At 41.0% G+C, this 19,861-nt stretch overlaps 2 protein-coding genes across 4 annotated transcripts; both read left to right on the forward strand.

Annotated features, from left to right (window-relative positions):
• The first annotated feature begins 1 nt into the window (after position 1).
• On the forward strand, positions 2-11,558 carry EIF5A2 (eukaryotic translation initiation factor 5A2). Of its 3 annotated transcripts, none has more exons than XM_067536655.1 (5): positions 2-109; positions 1,020-1,209; positions 3,290-3,394; positions 5,388-5,519; positions 6,349-11,558. In XM_067536655.1, the coding sequence occupies exons 2-5, from the start codon at positions 1,045-1,047 to the stop codon at positions 6,406-6,408; spliced, it is 462 nt and encodes a 153-aa protein (XP_067392756.1). In that variant the 5' UTR covers positions 2-109; positions 1,020-1,044; the 3' UTR covers positions 6,409-11,558. The 3 variants fall into 3 exon arrangements, with proteins under 3 accessions (XP_067392756.1, XP_067392757.1, XP_067392758.1); XM_067536656.1 differs by lacking the exon at positions 2-109 and adding an exon at positions 268-289; XM_067536657.1 differs by lacking the exon at positions 2-109 and adding an exon at positions 293-395.
• Positions 11,559-15,227: 3,669 nt separating this feature from the next.
• On the forward strand, positions 15,228-18,403 carry RPL22L1 (ribosomal protein L22 like 1). The gene is made up of 4 exons (XM_067536568.1): positions 15,228-15,317; positions 16,680-16,772; positions 17,179-17,300; positions 18,139-18,403. Exons 1-4 carry the CDS (start codon positions 15,309-15,311, stop codon positions 18,281-18,283), a joined length of 369 nt encoding a protein of 122 aa, XP_067392669.1. The 5' UTR covers positions 15,228-15,308; the 3' UTR covers positions 18,284-18,403.
• Positions 18,404-19,861: the final 1,458 nt, after the last annotated feature.

Raw genomic sequence — 19,861 nt, forward strand, 5'->3', positions numbered from 1 at the left:
CTGCCGTCTTAAGGCATGTGGAGGAGGAGCGGGGTCGAGGGGAAAAAACGAACGTTCCGCACCACGTGGTCCGACTCCCGCCAATGCTGAGCGACGGCGAATCACCACGGTAGGGGCGGGGCGAGCGGGTGACCCGGAAGTGTGTGCGCCCCGAGTCACATAGAAGGGGCGGAGGCAGACAGAGCCCCGCCCAAGCTGGCCACCCGGCAGCCAGTCAGAGCTGCGCCCGCGGGTACAAAGCGGAAGTGGGGGGGAGGGGTGAGGGTAAGAGAAGTGCGCGTGAGGTAAGGTAAGGGGGTTTCGTCGCTCGCGCTCTGGCCTGTCCCGTCCCCTTCCTCCCCTGGCCGGCGGCGGGCGCGTGTGCGCGGCGAGGACGCTCCCTTTCCGCTCGGCTGGTAAGAGCCGGACAGGGCGCGCGCCGCTCCCGGCCCCGCAGGAGGAGCCGGGCTGGGGCGAGCGGGGCCGGGCTGCTCCCTGAGCCGGGCGCCCCGCGGGAGGTGGAGCCCTTCGCCCTCCCCGCGGGCCGGGCCTGGGGCGGCGCGTCCCGGCCCCTCACACACGCGGTCTGTGCGGTGGGGGGGGCGCCTCTGTCTCCACCCCCCTCGATCCCCGCCGAAGCCGGGCCGGGGCTCGAGCGGGCGCTGAAGCGGCGTCTCCACTGGCACGTGGGCAGGGCCGACGCGGACCCTGCCGCCTCTCGGCTGTGGGGCTACCCTGGATGTGCGTGCTGCCTAGACTGGCCGCACCCGCCTCCCCCTCGCGGCCGGCCGGCCGGCCAGCCTTGGGGCAGGGCGGCTGGCTCCTCCGAGCCGCTCCGCCGCGGGGTAGGCGGCCTGTGTCTGCAGTGCAGTGCAGCGCGACGCCTGCGCGCGCGGCTGGCTCGAGCCGGGCCGAGGGGCTGCTGAATTGCCGTGTGGGCGTTCGGGGCGGGCTCGGGCTGCAGCCTCGGCTTCGGCCCCGCGTCTGCCGGTTGTCGGGTTGCTGATTAAGAACTGCGCTCTCTGCCCTTATTGTCTCAGTACCCATTGACGTACCCTGCACACCATGGCTGATGAGATCGACTTCACCACCGGAGATGCTGGTGCTTCCTCCACCTACCCCATGCAGTGCTCCGCGCTGCGCAAGAACGGCTTTGTAGTGCTCAAGGGGCGTCCTTGCAAAATCGTGGAAATGTCAACCTCTAAGACTGGCAAGCATGGTCATGCCAAGGTAAACAAAACCGGCTCTCTGATACCTTTCCTGTTGAATAACTTCTCCTTCGGTGACTTTATTTTTATACAAATCATATTATATATGTAACTCACAGGTCACCTCTCAAGTCCTTGGATACGGGTCTCCTCTTTGCAATTATGTACTTAATACCAGTGTGCAGGTGCCTCAGAGCATGTTTTCTGTACCATTAAGTCCCAACACTACAACAAATGGCAAAGAGTGGGGGTAGCATGCAATACAACCTCATGTGTGCTCAGACTAGTAATGAATCTTGAAATGTATGTGGGCATACTAGGGTTTATGGACTTGAAGTGCCCTGAGACAGCAGAGGGATTATGCTGAACTAGTCTTGCCTAGACAAGGATTGGAAGCTGTTAACTAATACATGTTAAGCTATAGACAACTCAGAGTGTTTGACATGTTTTAATGGATTATACTGAGTCCTTGACTAGGACTTTGCAAATCGTAGTTTAGACAAGGATCTAGAATTAAGGTGCAGTGTGGCAGAAGGGCTCAGACAAATAGGGGAGACTATATCTAAATGGCTTGGCTAGGTAGACATACTCTTCACTAGATTGTTATATCTCTAGCTGTCATTAATTTGATATACCTAATGTGTTTTTTTGAAGGCTGGTTTGGACACTCCCCATGTCTCTGTTCTAAGTGACAAATACTGTTTTTACCACATGCTAACTGAGTACTTGAGGTACAAAAGTATAGTTGAGACTTGATTTACATGTGTAAGAGATGTCTAACTATTAAACAATTGAAGTTAACCGCAATGAACTAAAGATACAAAAAAATCTAGGTGACCTACATCACACATGGGAGCAGTAAAGAGATTTGCGTGTTTACAGGACACACAATCTTATGGCTTTAAAAAGTTCTGATCACACCCTCAGGCCTGGCCTACTCCTGAGGCGTAGGTTGACCTACCTACATCACTCAGGGCTGTGTGTTGATTACCTATATCAATGGAAAATCCTGTCTATTGATGTAGGAAGTGTCTCTGCTATGGCACTACAGCAGCGCAGCTGTAGCGGCCATAGTGGGATACATACCATTTGGTTAGTATTTATTTAAGAAACTATTCTTAAAACTAATTTTGGTATTGATATCTACCAGCAGCTAAGATGTTTGCCCTGTAAGAATTACCAAAATAGACAAAATACGAATAAAGATGAGGGCAGGTAATCTGGTAATTTAACATTAGTTAAGTGATCTGGAAACAGACCAGATTTTGATGTTTAAGAGGACCTTATACCTTAGTCAGTTGGTGTTAACAGTTTATTTACATGAGAGTTTGGTTTAGTCTACATTCCTCTGGTGGTGGTGATATTTCAGCTCAGTTTGTGCTGACAATCACGGAAGTCCTAGTATAGACATGTAACAGCACAAACATGTGTAAGACCATAGCAAAAAAGGCTTGCTGTGAACAGGTTAGTTTGGTGTTGGCAATACTGGGGAGTTTCTAGAAGTGCCCCTAATACGGGGGGGGGGGGGGGGGGGAGGAGGAGGAGGAGGAGGAGAGGCTTAAATCCCATTTCCCCTTCATCTCTCAGGCTTGGCCCAAGCTAAAGTTTGTCAGTAGATGTCTATACCACCACAGTCTCTTTACTGTAGACTCATCTTATACTGGGAAAAGAGACCTTTTGTCAGCATAATCTGAATCTGCAATAGGGCTTTTGCTGGCATTGCTGTACCAGTTAGGACTGGAGTGACTTTTTTATGATGGCAAAAATTGAAATGTAGACCAGGCCTCAAGTCTCAAATCTAGTGATGACATTGTAGCCTAGCCTGGAATATGAAGACTTAGTTTTCTTTCTCTCCTCCTTTATAAAAAAACTTTCAGGTCATCTTCATACATAACAATGAGCGGGATACAAGTCGAACTTTCTCCTTTTCAGGTTACCCATAAACTCTTTGACTAAAAGTCCTTGCCCTTCCATTCAAGAGGAATCAGGTTCATTTTTTTTAAATGAACCAGCAACTTAAACTATTGCCTTGAATAGCACGCTGCCAGTGGCATACCCTAAGTGGACAAAAACTAAATGTTTTTTTACTATTGTTCTTGCAGGTCCATTTGGTTGGTATTGATATCTTCACTGGCAAAAAATATGAAGATATCTGCCCATCCACTCACAACATGGATGTTCCAAATATCAAGAGGAATGACTACCAAGTGAGTTAGTATACTGATGGTACTAGTAGACAACTTCTTAACTGTCACCATAATGATGAATTTCAGATACTCCAAGTAAACTAACTCCATTTTCTTGCTCTTTTCTGAGGGTAGTTTTTACTTACTTGTTGAGCCATACTAGCAATACACTCTTAAAATTTTGGTCTGAAGTCTGGGATCTTAATGTCACTTTGCTGTCAGGGAGTTTGAGTCTGGTTACTTTCCTATCCTCTGGTGTTTTCTTTTCTACAAGGGCTAGAAAGGACTTACCTTGGGTAAGATTTCTGGACTTCCTTCAGAGCAGCACATTTACTCTTGGCTCTGTTTGACTATTCCTATTGAATTTCTTTCAAATTGAAGTTGACTTGAACTTTGCAAGGTGGCACTGCTCCAAAGTCATTCTGCTTCTCCTGAACACTATTGATCAGTGTCGATGGAGGCAACTGGTTCATATTTCCTTATATTAAGCTGGTAACTTTTCAGTGTATTAGAAGGATGCTGACAACAAAGTAACTAGATCTCAAATCTGCATGCCACCTGCCAGTCTACTTTTCATTTCTCAGTACTATAGCTAAGATCTTGAGAGCCAAATTTCTAGCCTTGTCACTTCAATTAAGACTTTTAGTCAGCATGAAATGACAGCTGTGATGAATCAAAGTGCATTGAGTTAAATACTTTAAAACCAAGGACACTAGAAATTGTCACCTAACTTAGTCTTAATGACTTCAAAAGGTGGATCACTCTGAAGTGATGAGTCATGGAGGATGGTGGTAAAATATGGTGGAGCTCATCTTAGTCATTAGTTGATTTCTGTTGAGATCAAGTGACATCCTCACTAGTAATAATTGGCAGACCCAAAGTCAGATGGCTATAAAGTACTAATACTAAACCTCCATATCATGGTCTGTTCTTTCTTGCCCCAATGTGCATTGTGTACTCTGCAGCCTGTAGTGTACATATTTTGAATAATATACGAGCTGTTGGTCCTACATCCCAAGCACTAAATCACAATTTTATAGGGCTTGAGCTTCCCACTTTTATATTTTCAGGACTACTGTTCTGGTTCTTTAGCTTCACTTAGCGGTCCTTCGAGACGGCCTGACTTTCTAGTAACTAGATCTGTTAGGATATATGAACTTGGATGTGTGCCAAATGTGAGGCAGTCTTATGGGCAATTCTAAGCTTTTGGCATCCAAAACTAGTTGCTTTCTAAACTATTGCCATTCAAAAATTAGAAATTGCCATTTTCTGTATGACAGTTAAGCTGTTTAGCATATTCTTCCTGATTCACCTTGACCGTTTTCAAGCACTTACTTTCTTGGGCATGCATCACTTTTCTACCTATTACCACAATTAGTGAGAACAATCTAGTCTGTCCCTTAAAGATCGAATTTTGCTTCATAAATTCAAGTCTCTAACCTTCTTTTGAATATAAAGATGTGCATCTAGAATATACAACTGACCTTTAAAGCTCTTAAAAATTAAACTCAGTTCAAACTAATTGTAATTGTTTCCCTTGTGAAGCGGCACTTAAGAGCTAGAGGTAAAAACTACTGCAGTGATTATTTCAGATAAATGGAATCTGATGTGATGGCCTAGAGAAATACATTCTCTAAATCAGCAGGTTGGCTTATTTGTTTTGTAGTCATGCTAGCATCCATGACACTGCTATTCATATGCTTAATAATTTGACCACTGAAAACAAATGTGACACTAAACTTAGTTTAGTATAAGTAAGTAGCTTTCAATCCCTTCTCTTGAAAGGTCACTTAAGATTGTCAAAGGGCATGATTTGCACTCTGATTAGTTATGTTAATTCTGCTGCTTCAAGTAGAATCTCCAAACAGTCTCAGCTATTGTTATGCTAGAGGCAGTCAGTAATGGGATGGCCTACTTTTAATACTCAATACACTGAACTAATACAAACTAGCAAATCTTGCTATTCAGATAAATTAGCAGTATGAATCTTCTAAAAACCAACTTCTCCCTGTAGCTGATCTGTATTCAGGATGGCTACCTCTCTCTGCTGACAGAAAGCGGTGATGTTCGTGAGGATCTGAAGCTGCCAGAAGGTGAACTAGGCAAGGAAATAGAAGGGAAATACAATGCAGGTGAAGATGTACAGGTAAGAACAGAAAGCAATCAAGGTGCTTCTAAAGGGCAAATTTAAAGGGTGTCTGTACTTTCCATAAGGTTCTCTGATAAAGACTGGTCCTGGTCTCTTCTCACAATCTAAATTTGGAAGCATACCAGCTTTCCAGACTCTTCAGTTCAGCAGGAAGGATTTTCAGAGTACAGTTGCTTCCCACAGTAGCCCGGCACAAGCAATTAACTGTGGTCTCCTTTCTGTGGTTGATGGTAAGCTTGCTGGTTCTCACCTCAGCAGCATTTGCATGTATCCAGACTGTTTGCTGCACCACAAACTGGAATAACAAGCCAAGTTGAGGCCTGGTCTAAACTTAAATTTTGCTGGCTTAGTTGTATAGGCTATGAGTATGCAGGTGGAGGTGAGGGATCATATCCTTAAACAACCTAGTTATTAAAAGTAAAAGCTCTAATGGAAATGCTTATATGAACAAAAGCACAGTTATTAGCATAAACTGTATCTCCACTGAGAGGCTTGGCCAATATGGGTAGGCCTAGATTTCTCACATTTTCTCTTATGTAGCAGAAAGAACCTAGAGATGGCCAGGCAGCAGGGCAAAGAAAGGGCAGCATATCCAGGGAGAGAAGGCAGCATAGGGCCTGATTGAATGACCAAGTGTAGAAAACTTATTGCATTAAAAACAAACAATTTTCCACGTTATCTGTAATTGCTGCTACTTAAAGAAGAGAGGACAGGGAGAGGAGTCTCTCCAACATTAGTTTTCAGTGGGATGCCTTTTATCACATCAGTTAAGTCTCTTGTGATTGTTTAAAAACTTATGGATAACACTCATGTTTGTCTTTTTTAGGTGTCAGTCATGTGTGCAATGAGTGAAGAATATGCTGTAGCCATAAAGCCCTGCAAATAAATGAGATCTTCAGGCTCGAGCAATTGCTCAGGTCCAGACAAACCACAGATCTTAAATTTGGTTCTGATTGTCACCAAAGCTATGGCCTTCACAAGCAACCTCATTTCTTTTCGAATTGTTTCAAAATAGTGCTGGATTCTGGATTAGTGTTGCAGGCTGACTGGCAATTTTCATAATCACTGAGGTTTTAATTCCTTATGAATTGTGTAACTCTAACATGCCTGTAGGTTTCAGTTCATGGGTCCAAAAAACCTGATGGAAGTTTCATTCATTAGCAGGTATATTTTATTTGCTTGAGCAAAACATGTCTGTCTGTATGAACAGACAATGTACAGTATTCAGAGGGTTTTAGATAAGATAGTAGGAGGTATCTAGGATTATAAATGAACCTAGAACATAAATAGTACTTAGTTTTTTGACATAACATTTAGATGGAATTGACATAAGATAGAATTGTTTTAACTTAGACATTAATATTTTGTGAATTGGGATTCTCACTGAATTGTGGGTTCCAGTCACATTTCTTAGACCACAAAACTCAAGTGATTAAAAAAAATGCCAATTAGCTTGACAAAGTCCTGGTGGCCATGTGCAACTAACTGTATTACCTCTGTTATACTCTCCTTTTGCCAACTTGTTGGCTTACTTATTGTAACACTCTAAAAATGGTGTCAAAACCTGTCCTTGGTGTAGGCAGGAGTCAGAATGTTGGGTGGATGTTACATAGCCAGATTAAAGGTGCACAAATAGGTGGGATTAGATGTTAAAGTGATAGACTTTCACTCGAGGCCTTTGTCAGACTTAAAAAATAATAAAAATAGAAAAATGCAGTTCAGTTGCTCTCTTATTTATCTTATACTATAAAAAGGAGTGACTAATTCCACAGGAATCTTACAGTGCTTCCAATGTTAGGTGTAAATGTTCAGGTTCTAACTACTTTGATTTTTGTAGCACAAGGAGAGTATAGATTTTTTTTGACCACTTTTTTGAAAATTGAAATGAATTGTAGCATTGGAACTTAAATGCACATCCTATTCTTGTATAAAGGAAACTTAACTATTATAAATGCAAACTGTTTTGCAATTTAAAAGTAAAATATAGGTGTGGCAGACAGATATAAAACATAATCATGGCTCAAATACAGGAGTAGTAATAGTAAGTTACATCTAACTGTTTTAGAAATAAACATGGCAGTAGCTGTCAACGTAGCAATTGTTCCTGACTACACACTTTTAAATGATTTAGGCATGACTTCATTAACTTAATTCATTAACAGGCAAACACGAAAAGCTCTGCAAAACTTGACAATTGTCATTAGCTTGACATCTTGTGCTTTCTGTATGGTGCTTCTTATACATGAATTTCATTCTTCTGCTGTAGATTAGTTCATAGATTAAACTTCAAGTCACATTTCCCTATAATGAGGCTTGGCAGAACTTGATTTGGTTTTTTTTTGTTATATTAAGTATCTTTATCAATTTGAATTTTAGCAGTGGGAAATGTTGGGGGTCTTAATGACAGCAGATGTTAAGATTAAAAAAGTTAGGTTTATAATGGTTAAAATGCAAATTGTCAACATCACCTGTCAAGATATACAGTTAAATATATTTACATCAAACGAACATCTCAAACACCATTTTTCTTTATCTGTAAATTTTGTTCACCAATGAAAACATTTCACTTGGTTTGTGAGCATGGTCAAATTGATGTGTGCTGACATTTAGAGATTAAAAATCTGTCCTTCCAAATTTACCTATAATGAACCTCTTTATAAACTTGCCTTAAACTTCAATGGCTATTGACTAATTTGGGACAATTTAAATAGTGAGAGTGCTGCCCTTACAAAACATACACAGTTCATAATCTCTTGGTGGCAGCAGCAGCAGCTGTGACTTCATGCTGCTATAAACTAGGTTTAATTTAGAAGTAGGAACTCTCCAGCCCACGAAAGGCTTTGGAGCAGAGCAACCGTTCTGTCTTATGAACTGAACATTTAGACTAGGTTTCATATAAATCATGGGAGAGTACAGTCAACCTTAGTGATGAAAAGTAAAACAGATTTGGAGAAGGTATGAAGGTGCCATAGTATACCCATCATAGACTAGACAAGCATCATGCAACCTAGGCTAGCAATAAATAGCTGCCTTATCTATCTTAAAAGCCCAGTGTACTGTAACTATCCTTACAGCAGTCAAATATCACTACATATGCTGCCTAGCTGATAGGTATGGGGCTGAACTTCCTAGATGGCATCATGCTTCATATGCAACAATAAACTTGATTCTTAAAACAAGGCTCTGGACCCTATTACAGGCTGAAACCTGTGTAATCAATAGTGCTTTCTTAATAGCTGAACCCCAATCCTCGCTATTCTGTCTTCCTGTACCTGACCAGGAAGTGGCCTTCCAGGGTGGGGGGGAGCAGTAATGCTTGTTAAAAGATGCTTCATTATCTCAAGGAATGGGTCTATAATAACCAGTGCTGCTGCAGCTGGTCTTAAGGGCAAGCTGAGGTGCCTGGGCCCAGCTAGTATGTCTACCACTGATATAAATAAGCTTAACAAAAGTTTTGGCTGCTCTATATTAAAATACTTCTAACAGCAGTTCAAAGGCTAGACAAATTCAACTCCCAGTAGTATTTTACTGACCTAATACACTTTTAAAGGACACACAACTAAAATATTTGATGCAATCAGCTGTTGGATGCAGTTGGTCCACAAGTGTATCTCCTAAAAGTAGAGGACTTGCTGTTTCAAAGTAGTCCCTTGATTGGGAGGTTTATTGGGGCTAAAAGACAGTTCTGCTAACTACTGCCTTCAGTTCTGCAAAATGCAGGTTTTAAGATGACAATACCTCTCCAAGCAACTGTTACATCTATTTCAGTCTTGCATATGACTAAATACCTATTGCTTATCCACTTTTGTAAAACACTGAGATTTATGAAAGTGCAATTATTAGGTGGCCATACACATGGAATTGCCTGGAGAAAATTCATAAATCTATAAGTAGTATCTTAGGGCTAGTCTATACTTAAAACTTACAGTGGCACAGCTGTATCCGTACAGCTGTGCCACCTTAAGAGGGTTTGTGTAGCTACATTATGTCAATGGGAGAGAGTTCTCTCACTGACATAATAAAACCACCTAAATGAGCAGCGGTAGCTATGTCAGTGGGAGATATTCTCTGCTGACGTAGTGCTGAGCGCACAAGTGCTTACACTGGCAAAACTCATGTTGGTGGGGAGGGCGGAGTGTTTTTCACATCCCTGAGTGACAACTTTTGCTGGCATAAGTGCTAGTGTAAACAAGGCCTGAGACACTTAATCAGTTACATTACAGTATTATGTTTTACTAAACTTAGAATGAACATGTAAGCCATTTCTTTAATAGTAAGCTATTTCAGCCTGCTGTCAATAGTCATATTTACAATAAACTTTAAATTTGCTACTAGGAGCAGTTCACATTGCTGCATCTTCACAAAATCTCTGTCAGAAACTTGATGAGAGTGAGTTTCTTGCTCTCAGTGCTCCACTTTAAAACTGATCTCCTCTATTTACCTGGTTTGTACCACTAGCTTCTAAACTAAGTGGTTTTTTTTTAATCAACTTGCTGCTACCAAAACATGAAAATTGCGACCTTTAACAGCAGCTGCTGCAATTCCCTAAATTAAAAGGCTGAAGATGGTGGGGGTTAGGGAATATTTTCACTCCTACTGTTACACTTTTATGGCACCAGTCTTTTTAGGATTTTTGTCTTTTCAGTTTTTTAAATGTGGTATAGGCTATTTTTTGCCTCAAATGTTGGTAAATATTATTTAACAAATAGACCCTTTTAATTTTTGCTTGATATGGTGGCTTTTCAACTAGACTATTACTAGTCGAGCCATGATTTGAATGCATTGTTCTCAGGGCTGAAGTTTGTTATTTAAACTAACTGCTTGCAAGTCTCTTACAGGATTTTTCTAATTCATAGTAGCCTGTAGCTTGCCCAAGGTGGTGCACAGTATATAGTCTCATAATACTGTATTCTACATAATCTGTAAAGGAATCACATTTGGGGAGAGGTCAAACTATTGTAATTAACATACTTGACTTCAGTAAGCCTAAGTATTAAACAGACTTAAATTCAATAAATCATACTTTTTGTTGAATAACTAGAATGTAGCTTGTTACAAGAATTCAGGTTTGGTAAGGAAGATTCAGTATGTCCTTACTATTAAGGCTATTGGGTATCAGTGAATTTTATGTATCAAGACCATTTTAATGAAGGTATAAATCTTAAAATGAATATATTATGCTGAACATATGGTGGAATTTTAAGTTTTGCACAGTACATTTAGAGCTTCTTGAGTCTCATTTTAACATCTGTAGTCTCACCCTGAAGTATTTGGCATCTTGGGGGTGATTCTGTATTGTGGTAAATAACCATTGTAAACTTAGAAACACTCTTGTTTAGTTTAAATGCTTGCTGCGTATTACTGTAGAATAAATGATACCCCATTATTCTCAAATTATTCTATATTGTATATTGTAAACATATCAAGTACTATTCAATGTATTTTTTTAAAAAGGGAGGGGGAAGAGATGTTTTAATTACTGTATTTATGCAATGCCATCTTACTAATCCATAGCAAGAAATTAAACCCTGTAAACTATTGTATCTAGTCTTTAGGGACAAGTGAGCAAATGGGCCTATTGGTTATCAGCTGGAAGGATTCAAATGTTTATATATTGTAGCAGATATATTTGCTTTTTAAAATCATAAAACCAATAACTTTGAAAGGTATAACATCTTACAATTCTGTAACAGTTAAATTCTCAGCGTTACTAAGAGCAAGGGAGGTTTATTAGGCATACAAAAGATTGTTGAAAGAAGGCTCTTTAATGTTTAGATAATGAAGTTGACTAAAATGTTTTTATGAAATGTTTGTTCATTTTGACTAAGTTACAGCAAGGTAGGGGGAAAGCTAAACTTCCGGTCCAGTCTTGAAATACTTTTTTTTTTTTAATTCACTACCTTTAGCAATACATATGTTCATTCCATGTGAAAAACATTTTTTTTAAAACTACAAGGGCTTGTCATAGAAGTTGTATGGGGGAAAGGGGTGAGTGCTGACATTCCTGTCAAAAGAAATAAAATCAACTCTCAAACATTTTATGGTGTATTTCTTGCCATGTTGTGACAATTGTACCTTTATCCAAGAAATACTATGGTGATTGGCATGATATAAGATTTCATCAGGGAATACTTTTATGTGAGTAGGTAAAAAGCTTTGCTGATGTTGGAAGAATATTTCCCTAATAAACTGAATGCTAGTTTAGAAAGAATGGTGATGGTCCTTTAGGTGCTCCAATTGCGTTCCTTGTAGATTGCTCAAATTGCTGTTTCCTCCAATTAGGAGAGAATCAGGGTTTTTCTAATCCATTACTTGTAACATAACTACTTCATGTCACTCCATTTGTCCAAGAGGCATCATTATCTGTTTCTGGAAATCTAGCACATCCTTTTCCAAATTCTCTGAGCTGTGCTAATACAGAGAGCAAGATTGCTAAGGCTGCTCCCAGACTCACTCTGCTGGCAAGGAAAATTGTTTCAGAAATTAGCAGAGTGCTATCATTCTTAATGCTGTTATGTATGAACTGGGCACATGTGACTTCCTTTCTTAAGAGGATTCTATATTGAGGGCTGATAAGGGGTGGACAATAGTACTGGGCCGTGAGTGCACTTGGATCTGCAGAATGTGTCTGTAAATAAAGTGAAATGCGAGGAGATGGGACTCCACTGAACGTGATGTACTGGGGCCCTAAATTTCTCTTGATGGGCCTGCCTATATTTCATACAGTTTTGAGGATCCAGCTGGATGGCATAGCTCACCAAAGAGACATAAAAAGTGTGCATTAAACTAACTGCATAAATCTTAATGGGTTAACTCAATACACTTTAGGCTAAAATTTTCAGGAGTATTGTCCTATTGAAAGCCCATGGAATTTAGGCTCCTAAGTATGGGATTCACAGGAGGGATTTAGGCTGAGCTTTGCAATGCTTAACTGTTAGGCACCCTGTACCAAATGGAATTTACAACCCCAAGTTATGCATCAGGGCCCGCCCCCCGCCCATACAATGTATGAGGAGACTGAGGTGTTAAAAAAGGGATTCATAGAAGCCAGCATGTTAAGTGGGGAGCTGCCTCAGTTGGCCAGTAGAAAATGCTGAGGAGAAGGGTTGAGCCTAAACCCTGCCCCTCAAAGTACTCTAGCACCTAACTGTGGGATAACAGGCGATCCCGTCCTACACTTGAAACTCACAGCCACGAACCCTTTCCTGAACTTAAATGCCTAAGCCAGATCAGATTTTTCTCAGGAAAAACAAGGAGCCACCTGTACCCAATAGCCCTGTAGTTAAAGCACTTACCCAGGATGGAGGAGCTGTGAGTGCAAATTCCCATTCTGCCTGAGAAATGCAGGGCATTGAAGGCACTCTGAGTACCCTAACCATGGAGATGTCTGACACAGAAGGTGTTTGAATAAAAATCCGCAGATCAGACAAAAATGTACTTTTAAAAATTAATAGGGTGCTCTGAGCCTATGTGTGGGGTACATTTTATGTTTCTAAAAGAAATATAATTGTATGTGGAACTAACCTGGGCACATTAATTGTTAGTTACACCATGGAGACTTTAACAACTGTATTTGTGATTACTTCTTTTTAAATACATCATATAGCTGTTATATAGTCACTTGGTTTTTAGATATGTAATTGTATATTAAATCACTGCCTTATGTGAGATGCTGTGGTCAGCGATAAGGATTCAAAATGAATCGTCAAGTTGTGAAGTACTCTTTTTGCTTGTTGGGTAGATGTGACAGATATGGCACTTTCCTGCAATATCTTTGAGAGCTCATACTGTATTAAAGTTTCTGTATCATGGTGATCCAGGCATCGTATGTAATTCCATGAGGGAGGGTGACAACAGTACCTCCAGGATCTAAGAACAATGGGGAATGATTAGGCAAATTCAGTCAGGTTGTAATACCTCCACAAAAGTACCACCACCTGGAAAAACTCAAGACAGGGAGAGAGAGAGACAGACATATCTCTACCCAAGACAGATGACGGCTGAGCGCCTACAGCTTCGAAGGACCATAGAGTGGGTATACAGGTGCAGTTGCCCTGAACTGTGGCAGTATTTACATAAAGCCTGTTTTTTAAAGAATTCTGAGGCTACTATTCTAAGAATTGTGTAGGTGCATAAGTGAGCCAGCAACAGCTATCGTGCTTATTAGGCATGCTGAGAATCTGGCCAGCAGTATTAGATGATGATGTTGCCCCAGCAGATGTCCATGTGGGCATGTTCACAGCATTGACCATATACACCCTTTCTTTTGACAAATCTAGCTGTAAAGCCACCTGCCATATGCTGTCCTGTATTGTCAACAGGTTTTTCCGGAAGATCAGGAGCATGAAGGAGGAAATTTTAATTTTTAAGAACAGTTTTCTAGTACCTTAGGAAGTGGAGGAAGAAACTGGATTTAATGGAGGTTCAGTGGTGAATGGAAGGGAAACTGGGACTTCATGAGAAGGGAATGAAGATACAGGAGCAATCAAGCTAGAAACCTGACCTTTGGAGGGTCAGCAGAGAAATTTTTGGGGGGAGGAGGTGCTCTTGTAATTACAGTGTGTAAAATGGAGGACTAATTTAAAGCAACATGTAGCCATTAACTATTAGTAGCTGAAAGCCTGTGCTAGCCTGTCACTGGAGTAATGCATAAAGGTATGTGTACAAAAGAAGCCAAAAGTGACTAAGACCTTAAGAATTGGACAGTGACAGGCCCCACAACCTGCTTATGGTTGAACTTCCTGATATTCTCTCAACCAGGCTTGTAGCAGGTTCCATCACTTCACACTGACTCCACAGCTGTTCTAGGCTCCAGAGTGGGTACAGAATGAGGTTATTGGAATCTTTATGATATAGATAAAAGGGGAGAATGTATGTGTTAACATATCGTAATACAGGTTTACAGCCATAGTTTGCCTGGGGCAAGAAACAAATGTTTAGTTCTGGCCCAGTGTGATGACTTTAATATTTTCAGTTAATTTTGCATTTGCACTGCAGAAAGCCCAAGCATGGATGCAGATTCTTCCTCCCTGACCTTTACAAATGTGGGCCCCAGGCCTGCACTGAGCTCTGCCTGCCTGGCTTTACGGGGTCATCTGGGCACAGCTCATTTATTACAGGAGCAGGACCTTAAAGAATATTTTGAAAAACTGCTCCAAGATTTCGCTTTAGGTTGGATGGATTTTTTTTTAAATATTGCAGCGATTTTCCGTGTTAAAAAGCCTTAGTTTTGTTTTTCTTAATTCTTAACGTTTTAGCTGTCAAACACTTCTGGTGCAATCCTGCAGGTCACACCAGGCAGAGATTTCATTGTTGGATGGGGGGATTTCTTTGGATGGGTTTTTTTTTTTGTTTTGTTTTTTTAATGTTTAATCGTGTTTCTGAATGTTGCAAAAAAAAAAAAAATTCAACCAACCCTGTCCCTAAAGAGAGCAACACAAACGCGTAACGCACCAGAACCAGACGCTCAATCACGCTGCTGAGATTCAGTCAGCCCTGCTCCCGCATGGCCGCTCCGCGCTGCACAAGGCAGTCGTGACGACACACAGCCCGCGCGGCCTGACTGAGGAACGCAGCGCTGCGGCCCGCCCTCGCCCGCTCAGGCTGTGACGACACAGCCACCCTCTCCCGGACAACGATCGGCTCCGTGTCCCTCTTTACGCCGCACGCTTGTGCGTGATGACATCACACCGACGATAGCGATAAAAACCCCGCGCGGCGGGGGCTTCCGCCTTTCGGAGAGAGGCCGCCCAATAGTGAGTAGTTGGCGCTGCTGGCTACGGCGAGATGGCTCCGGTGAGTGACGGGGCCGGCCGCGTGGCGGGCGCGGGCACGGGCAGGTTTAGGTTTAGGTTAGGAGCGACCCGGTAGTGCCGCCAAGGGGAGGCACTTCTAATCTGTGCCAGCGGGCCGGGGGCGGCCGGCCTGCCTGCCTGCCTGTGCTGTGCCGCGCCGCGCCGCCCACGGTGCCCGGGCCGGGGTCTCACTCACCCCGCAGAGCGGGGGGGGGGGGGTAGCCCCGTTGTCATGGCATTAAGGATGACACCAACCCGAGTGCGGGACAAGGGCAGGGGCCGGGCGGGGAGTGTGTGTGTGTGTGGGGGGGTGTTATAAAGCGGGTAGAGCCTGAAGGTAGAAATCGGGCCTGCTGTGTTACCTGGTGCTAAGCGCGCAACCGCCTCGTGCCTCAGTTTCCCCTGTGCACAGGCGGTCGGGCTGGCACGTCACTGCCTTGCGGAAGGAGGCGAGGCGCGGCGCTCGTTGCAGGCCTTCGGTGGAAGGCGCGGGGTGACTGCACCGTGCGTTCAAAGGGGCTTTTCGGTAACGTGGTTCGTGCCCTGTGAAATCCCACCTGCCCATTCCCATCGCTGCCTGGCGGTAGGCAGAGCTCGTCAGGCCGAGCCCCGCACGCTAGGCCCATACAACCGTATTTCAGCACCTCGGTGAAAGGGGACTGATGTTTTCAGAGGTGCTGAAGGCTCCGGGCTCCACTTCCTGGGGATGGGAGCTGGGGCTGCTTAATACTTCCGAAAATGTTTTATGGCCGCATGTTTGGACAGCATTTTCACACATAGGGGGCCTAAAATCTCCATCCGCTTGAGCGTGCTTTGTGGCTGTACTTTCTGGGTTAGCCAGGTTGACTTTTAATGCCAGTTTGGTACCTATAATTCACTAGTAATGAGAAGTCCCATAACTGATATGAAATATAGAAAATAAACTGAGACCTAAAGCATGAAGCTTTGCTGGTATAATTACAACAGTGTATTTAAACTGGCAAAACCATACACAGTTATACCAGTATAAGCACAGTTACACTGGTGAAACTGCAACTACAATAGCGCTTTTACTGGCATAGCTATGTTAGTAACATATGAAACTGCCTCTCTGATGATAGTAATGCAATATAACTTAAGTTTAGACCAAGCCTTCGGTTAGGGACCCAGTATAATCTGCTCCTTGTCCAGGTGGTGTCAGACAATTTTCTAGCTTACTGCTTGCAAGGGGTATGAACCAGTCCATTTAATGATAGTATAAATTAGCTAACAAACAAGATTCTGTTTTCATGCAGATGTCCCCGCTTGTAAGAAGGTTTTTTTTTAAAAGTGGGGTTGGAGGAGTGATATATAATGACTAAATGAGTAACTTTTATTTTTAAAGCAAAAAGACAGAAAGTCAAAAAAATCAACTTGGAAGTTTAGCCTTGACCTGACACATCCTGTAGAAGATGGAATATTTGACTCTGGAAATTTTGTAAGTAGCTCTATTTATACTCTTAATGAACAACTTTATAATATGTATAAGTATATATGGAAATCAGACCAGAGCTGACAAAGCTTATTAATTCTGAGTTTTTAAAAAAGTAAATTCAATCAGTATAGTTTTATCTTCAAAATAAATGTTTGTTAAAAAGGCTTGAATTGTCAAACAAAAGTCTAATGCAGCTTTTACAGATTAAAAGTATTGTATTAATATTTTATTAATTAAAAGTTTTATTCAAGATGGTTGTTTCAGTTGCTTACAGCAAGATTTTATTATGTTGATAACATATAAAGTAAATTTGATTTTTAACATGTACTATATGGCTAGGGGTCCCTTCCCTAGTGCATACCTAGGGCACCATTCCCTAGTGTTCCATTTTTGTATTTTGTTGAAATAGGAACAATTCCTAAAGGAGAAGGTTAAGGTCAATGGAAAAACTGGAAATCTGGGGAACATAGTTCACATTGAACGTTTTAAGAACAAGATCACAGTCATATCTGAGAAGCAGTTCTCTAAAAGGTGGGCATAGCTTTTACTATAAGGTGGTTGTTGATTTGCTTGTGCTTATGTATATATTATGGTTCAAGTCATTCTGAATTATGAGTAGCTGGACACAATATAATTTAATTCTTATGTGACACTGTCTTTCTCTATACATCATATCTAATCTATACATCATATAGATCATCATATACATCATCATCATCTATACATCATATCTAATCTATCAGTGACTTAGACCAGACCTACACAGTTTTTGTACCAATTTAACTTAGCCATGTGATGTATTTTTGTACTGAAATTAAATCCATATACCCCTAATGTGAACATTGTGATCGATAAAGGTTCTTTATATAGGTTTAGCTTATTCCCTGTAATTTAGGGGGAATATGCTATATCAGTATAAGCACCTTTATATTCATGTAATTGCATCCACACTGGGGAATGTGGGGGGGGGGTTGCACCCCTTTAACAGTTAATGCATTATAATTTGTGTGTGTAGATAAACTTTTAGGATGGGGAGAAGATTAAAGTAAGTGTGCTAGTGTTTGTTTCTGGTGCTTTGACATCACTATCTTGACTGCCATAGCACAGTGTGATAGTGAAGTATAACATACTGCAAAAATTTGATACTTCAGGAATGAAATTCTGCATATGAAATAATTATACATATACTCAATTTTAATTTCTGAGCATGAGTGTTAGGCACAGAGACCACTGAAAACATACAACATCTACTAAAAACTGCAATCTTTGTATTTGTTGCATTCATAAAATTGAATCATGGATGTCACATGGAAGATAGCAATAAGAAGTCTTATGAGAGAATGTTAATTGATATTTACCTTTTTTAAAGGTATCTGAAATACCTCACAAAGAAATATCTCAAGAAGAACAATCTTCGTGACTGGCTTCGTGTGGTCGCATCTGATAAGGAGACATATGAGCTGCGGTACTTCCAGATCAGTCAAGATGAGGAAGGATCAGAGTCTGAGGAATAAATGAAGCTTTTACTGAAAGCTTTATACTCCTAAACACAGTGTACAAAAGACTAAACATCTATTTATGAGAGCACTTTAACTTATTGGTGAATAAAGGTTTTGTACACTGTTTTAAAAAAAGTTCCTGCTGAAGTGTGGTCATCTTACTAACCTTTCTTGCACTTTCACTCACAGTAAAAGGCCAGTGTAGGGAATTGTACTTCATTTGCAATTCTCTTTCATCAGGGTAAGTGAGGAGTAACTCTTATGAAGTCAGTGGAATTCCACTGGTGTAAAACCAGTGAAGAGGGAGGAAAATTGGGCACTTTGTATTTCCAGTTACACTAAATTTGCATACATTCAGCATATATAATCACATTTGGATTTTGGCATGCACATTTTTATAGGACTTTGTGTGATTCTAGAAAGCCTTTGACTAGCTTCTTCTATCTTAACATACCTAAAGTTAAAAACTGTAAAAAGTTAAACACTATTGTTCAAATTAGGTAAAATACAAATTGAATGTGTGATGTACATAATAATTATAAAGCAAGATTTGTTTTATTTCTCCAGTGAAATAAAATCCACCGAGTCCCCATTGATATTCACATTTAAAAGCTGAATCCTGCTATCTTTTTGTACTTTTTTGAATTTAGAATTTCCTTTTCCTAATCCTGAATCAAATTTTTTTTCTCAGTTGGCTGACTAATAGTTCTGTATTTAAAATCAAGAGATCCCAAAACCGAAGTTGAAATAATTCAAACTTTAAAATATCAGAATAAAATGGATTAGGGACTATGCAATTATTTTCTTCATATATGCAAAATATCCATAGCTATATCTTACATAGCAGCATACTTATGCCTGTCCTAATTAGTGTACAATCTAAGGACCAAATCCTAGTTTCATTAACAGGAATTTTGCCTGTGAACTAGATTGTAAACATGATAAATTGTGTTAGGGATTATTACACATTGTAGTGTTCCCTTTGAGGTTTATGCTGTGTAACAGTTCCACAAGTGAGACTAAAATTGCACAAGATTTCAAATTATTTTTACAAACTGAGGGGAGAAAAAGCTTTACTAATTAAAGTTAAGGGATCAAATGGTACATGGATAGCTAATAAAATAATGCTAAGCTGGTCCAGGGTCTAAGATCACTCAGATAAATGGTGATCAAAAACTTGCTATGTGATGGCTGAAAGTGAAGGGGACAGTCATTTGGAATGAGTTTGATTTCAGTCTATTGCTAGGTGATATATCCATTTTGTCCTGTTTTCACACTTTTAGTAAATGTAATGATATTTTTAAAATGTTAGTTGTATTTTGGTAACGAAATCTCCTTCCCCCCCACACTGGGCTCTAATGCACAGTAACACATGCTGGCAGATAATACAAGAAACAAAGTACAGTATGTGGAAGGGGGTGTGTGCAAAATACATCTCTGGCCTGAATTAATAATATAATCCAATAGCTAGTACTTCAATCCAGTATTTTATTAGCAGTTAATCCTAAAAATTTTTAAGAAAACCAGATTCTGTTGGTGCCAAAAGTCAATTGGTGGAGTGCATTTGGTTGGAGGTGGGATGCTGCTAGCTGA

This window comes from Emydura macquarii, unplaced genomic scaffold, assembly GCF_026122565.2.
Source record: "Emydura macquarii macquarii isolate MOO-44397 ecotype Brisbane River unplaced genomic scaffold, CSIRO-AGI_Emac_v2 contig_3603, whole genome shotgun sequence".
Classification (NCBI taxonomy): Eukaryota; Metazoa; Chordata; order Testudines; family Chelidae; genus Emydura; species Emydura macquarii.

Excerpts from the sequence above, each read along its gene's own strand:
- EIF5A2 (XM_067536655.1), top strand. The coding sequence starts at position 1,045 with ATGGCTGATGAGATCGACTTCACCACCGGAGATGCTGGTGCTTCCTCC. Across the intron at positions 1,210-3,289 it reads GCAAGCATGGTCATGCCAAG|GTCCATTTGGTTGGTATTGA; the intron begins GTAAACAAAACC and ends TTGTTCTTGCAG. Across the intron at positions 5,520-6,348 it reads ATGCAGGTGAAGATGTACAG|GTGTCAGTCATGTGTGCAAT; the intron begins GTAAGAACAGAA and ends TGTCTTTTTTAG.
- RPL22L1 (XM_067536568.1), top strand. Across the intron at positions 16,773-17,178 it reads TATTTGACTCTGGAAATTTT|GAACAATTCCTAAAGGAGAA; the intron begins GTAAGTAGCTCT and ends TTGTTGAAATAG. Across the intron at positions 17,301-18,138 it reads GAGAAGCAGTTCTCTAAAAG|GTATCTGAAATACCTCACAA; the intron begins GTGGGCATAGCT and ends CCTTTTTTAAAG.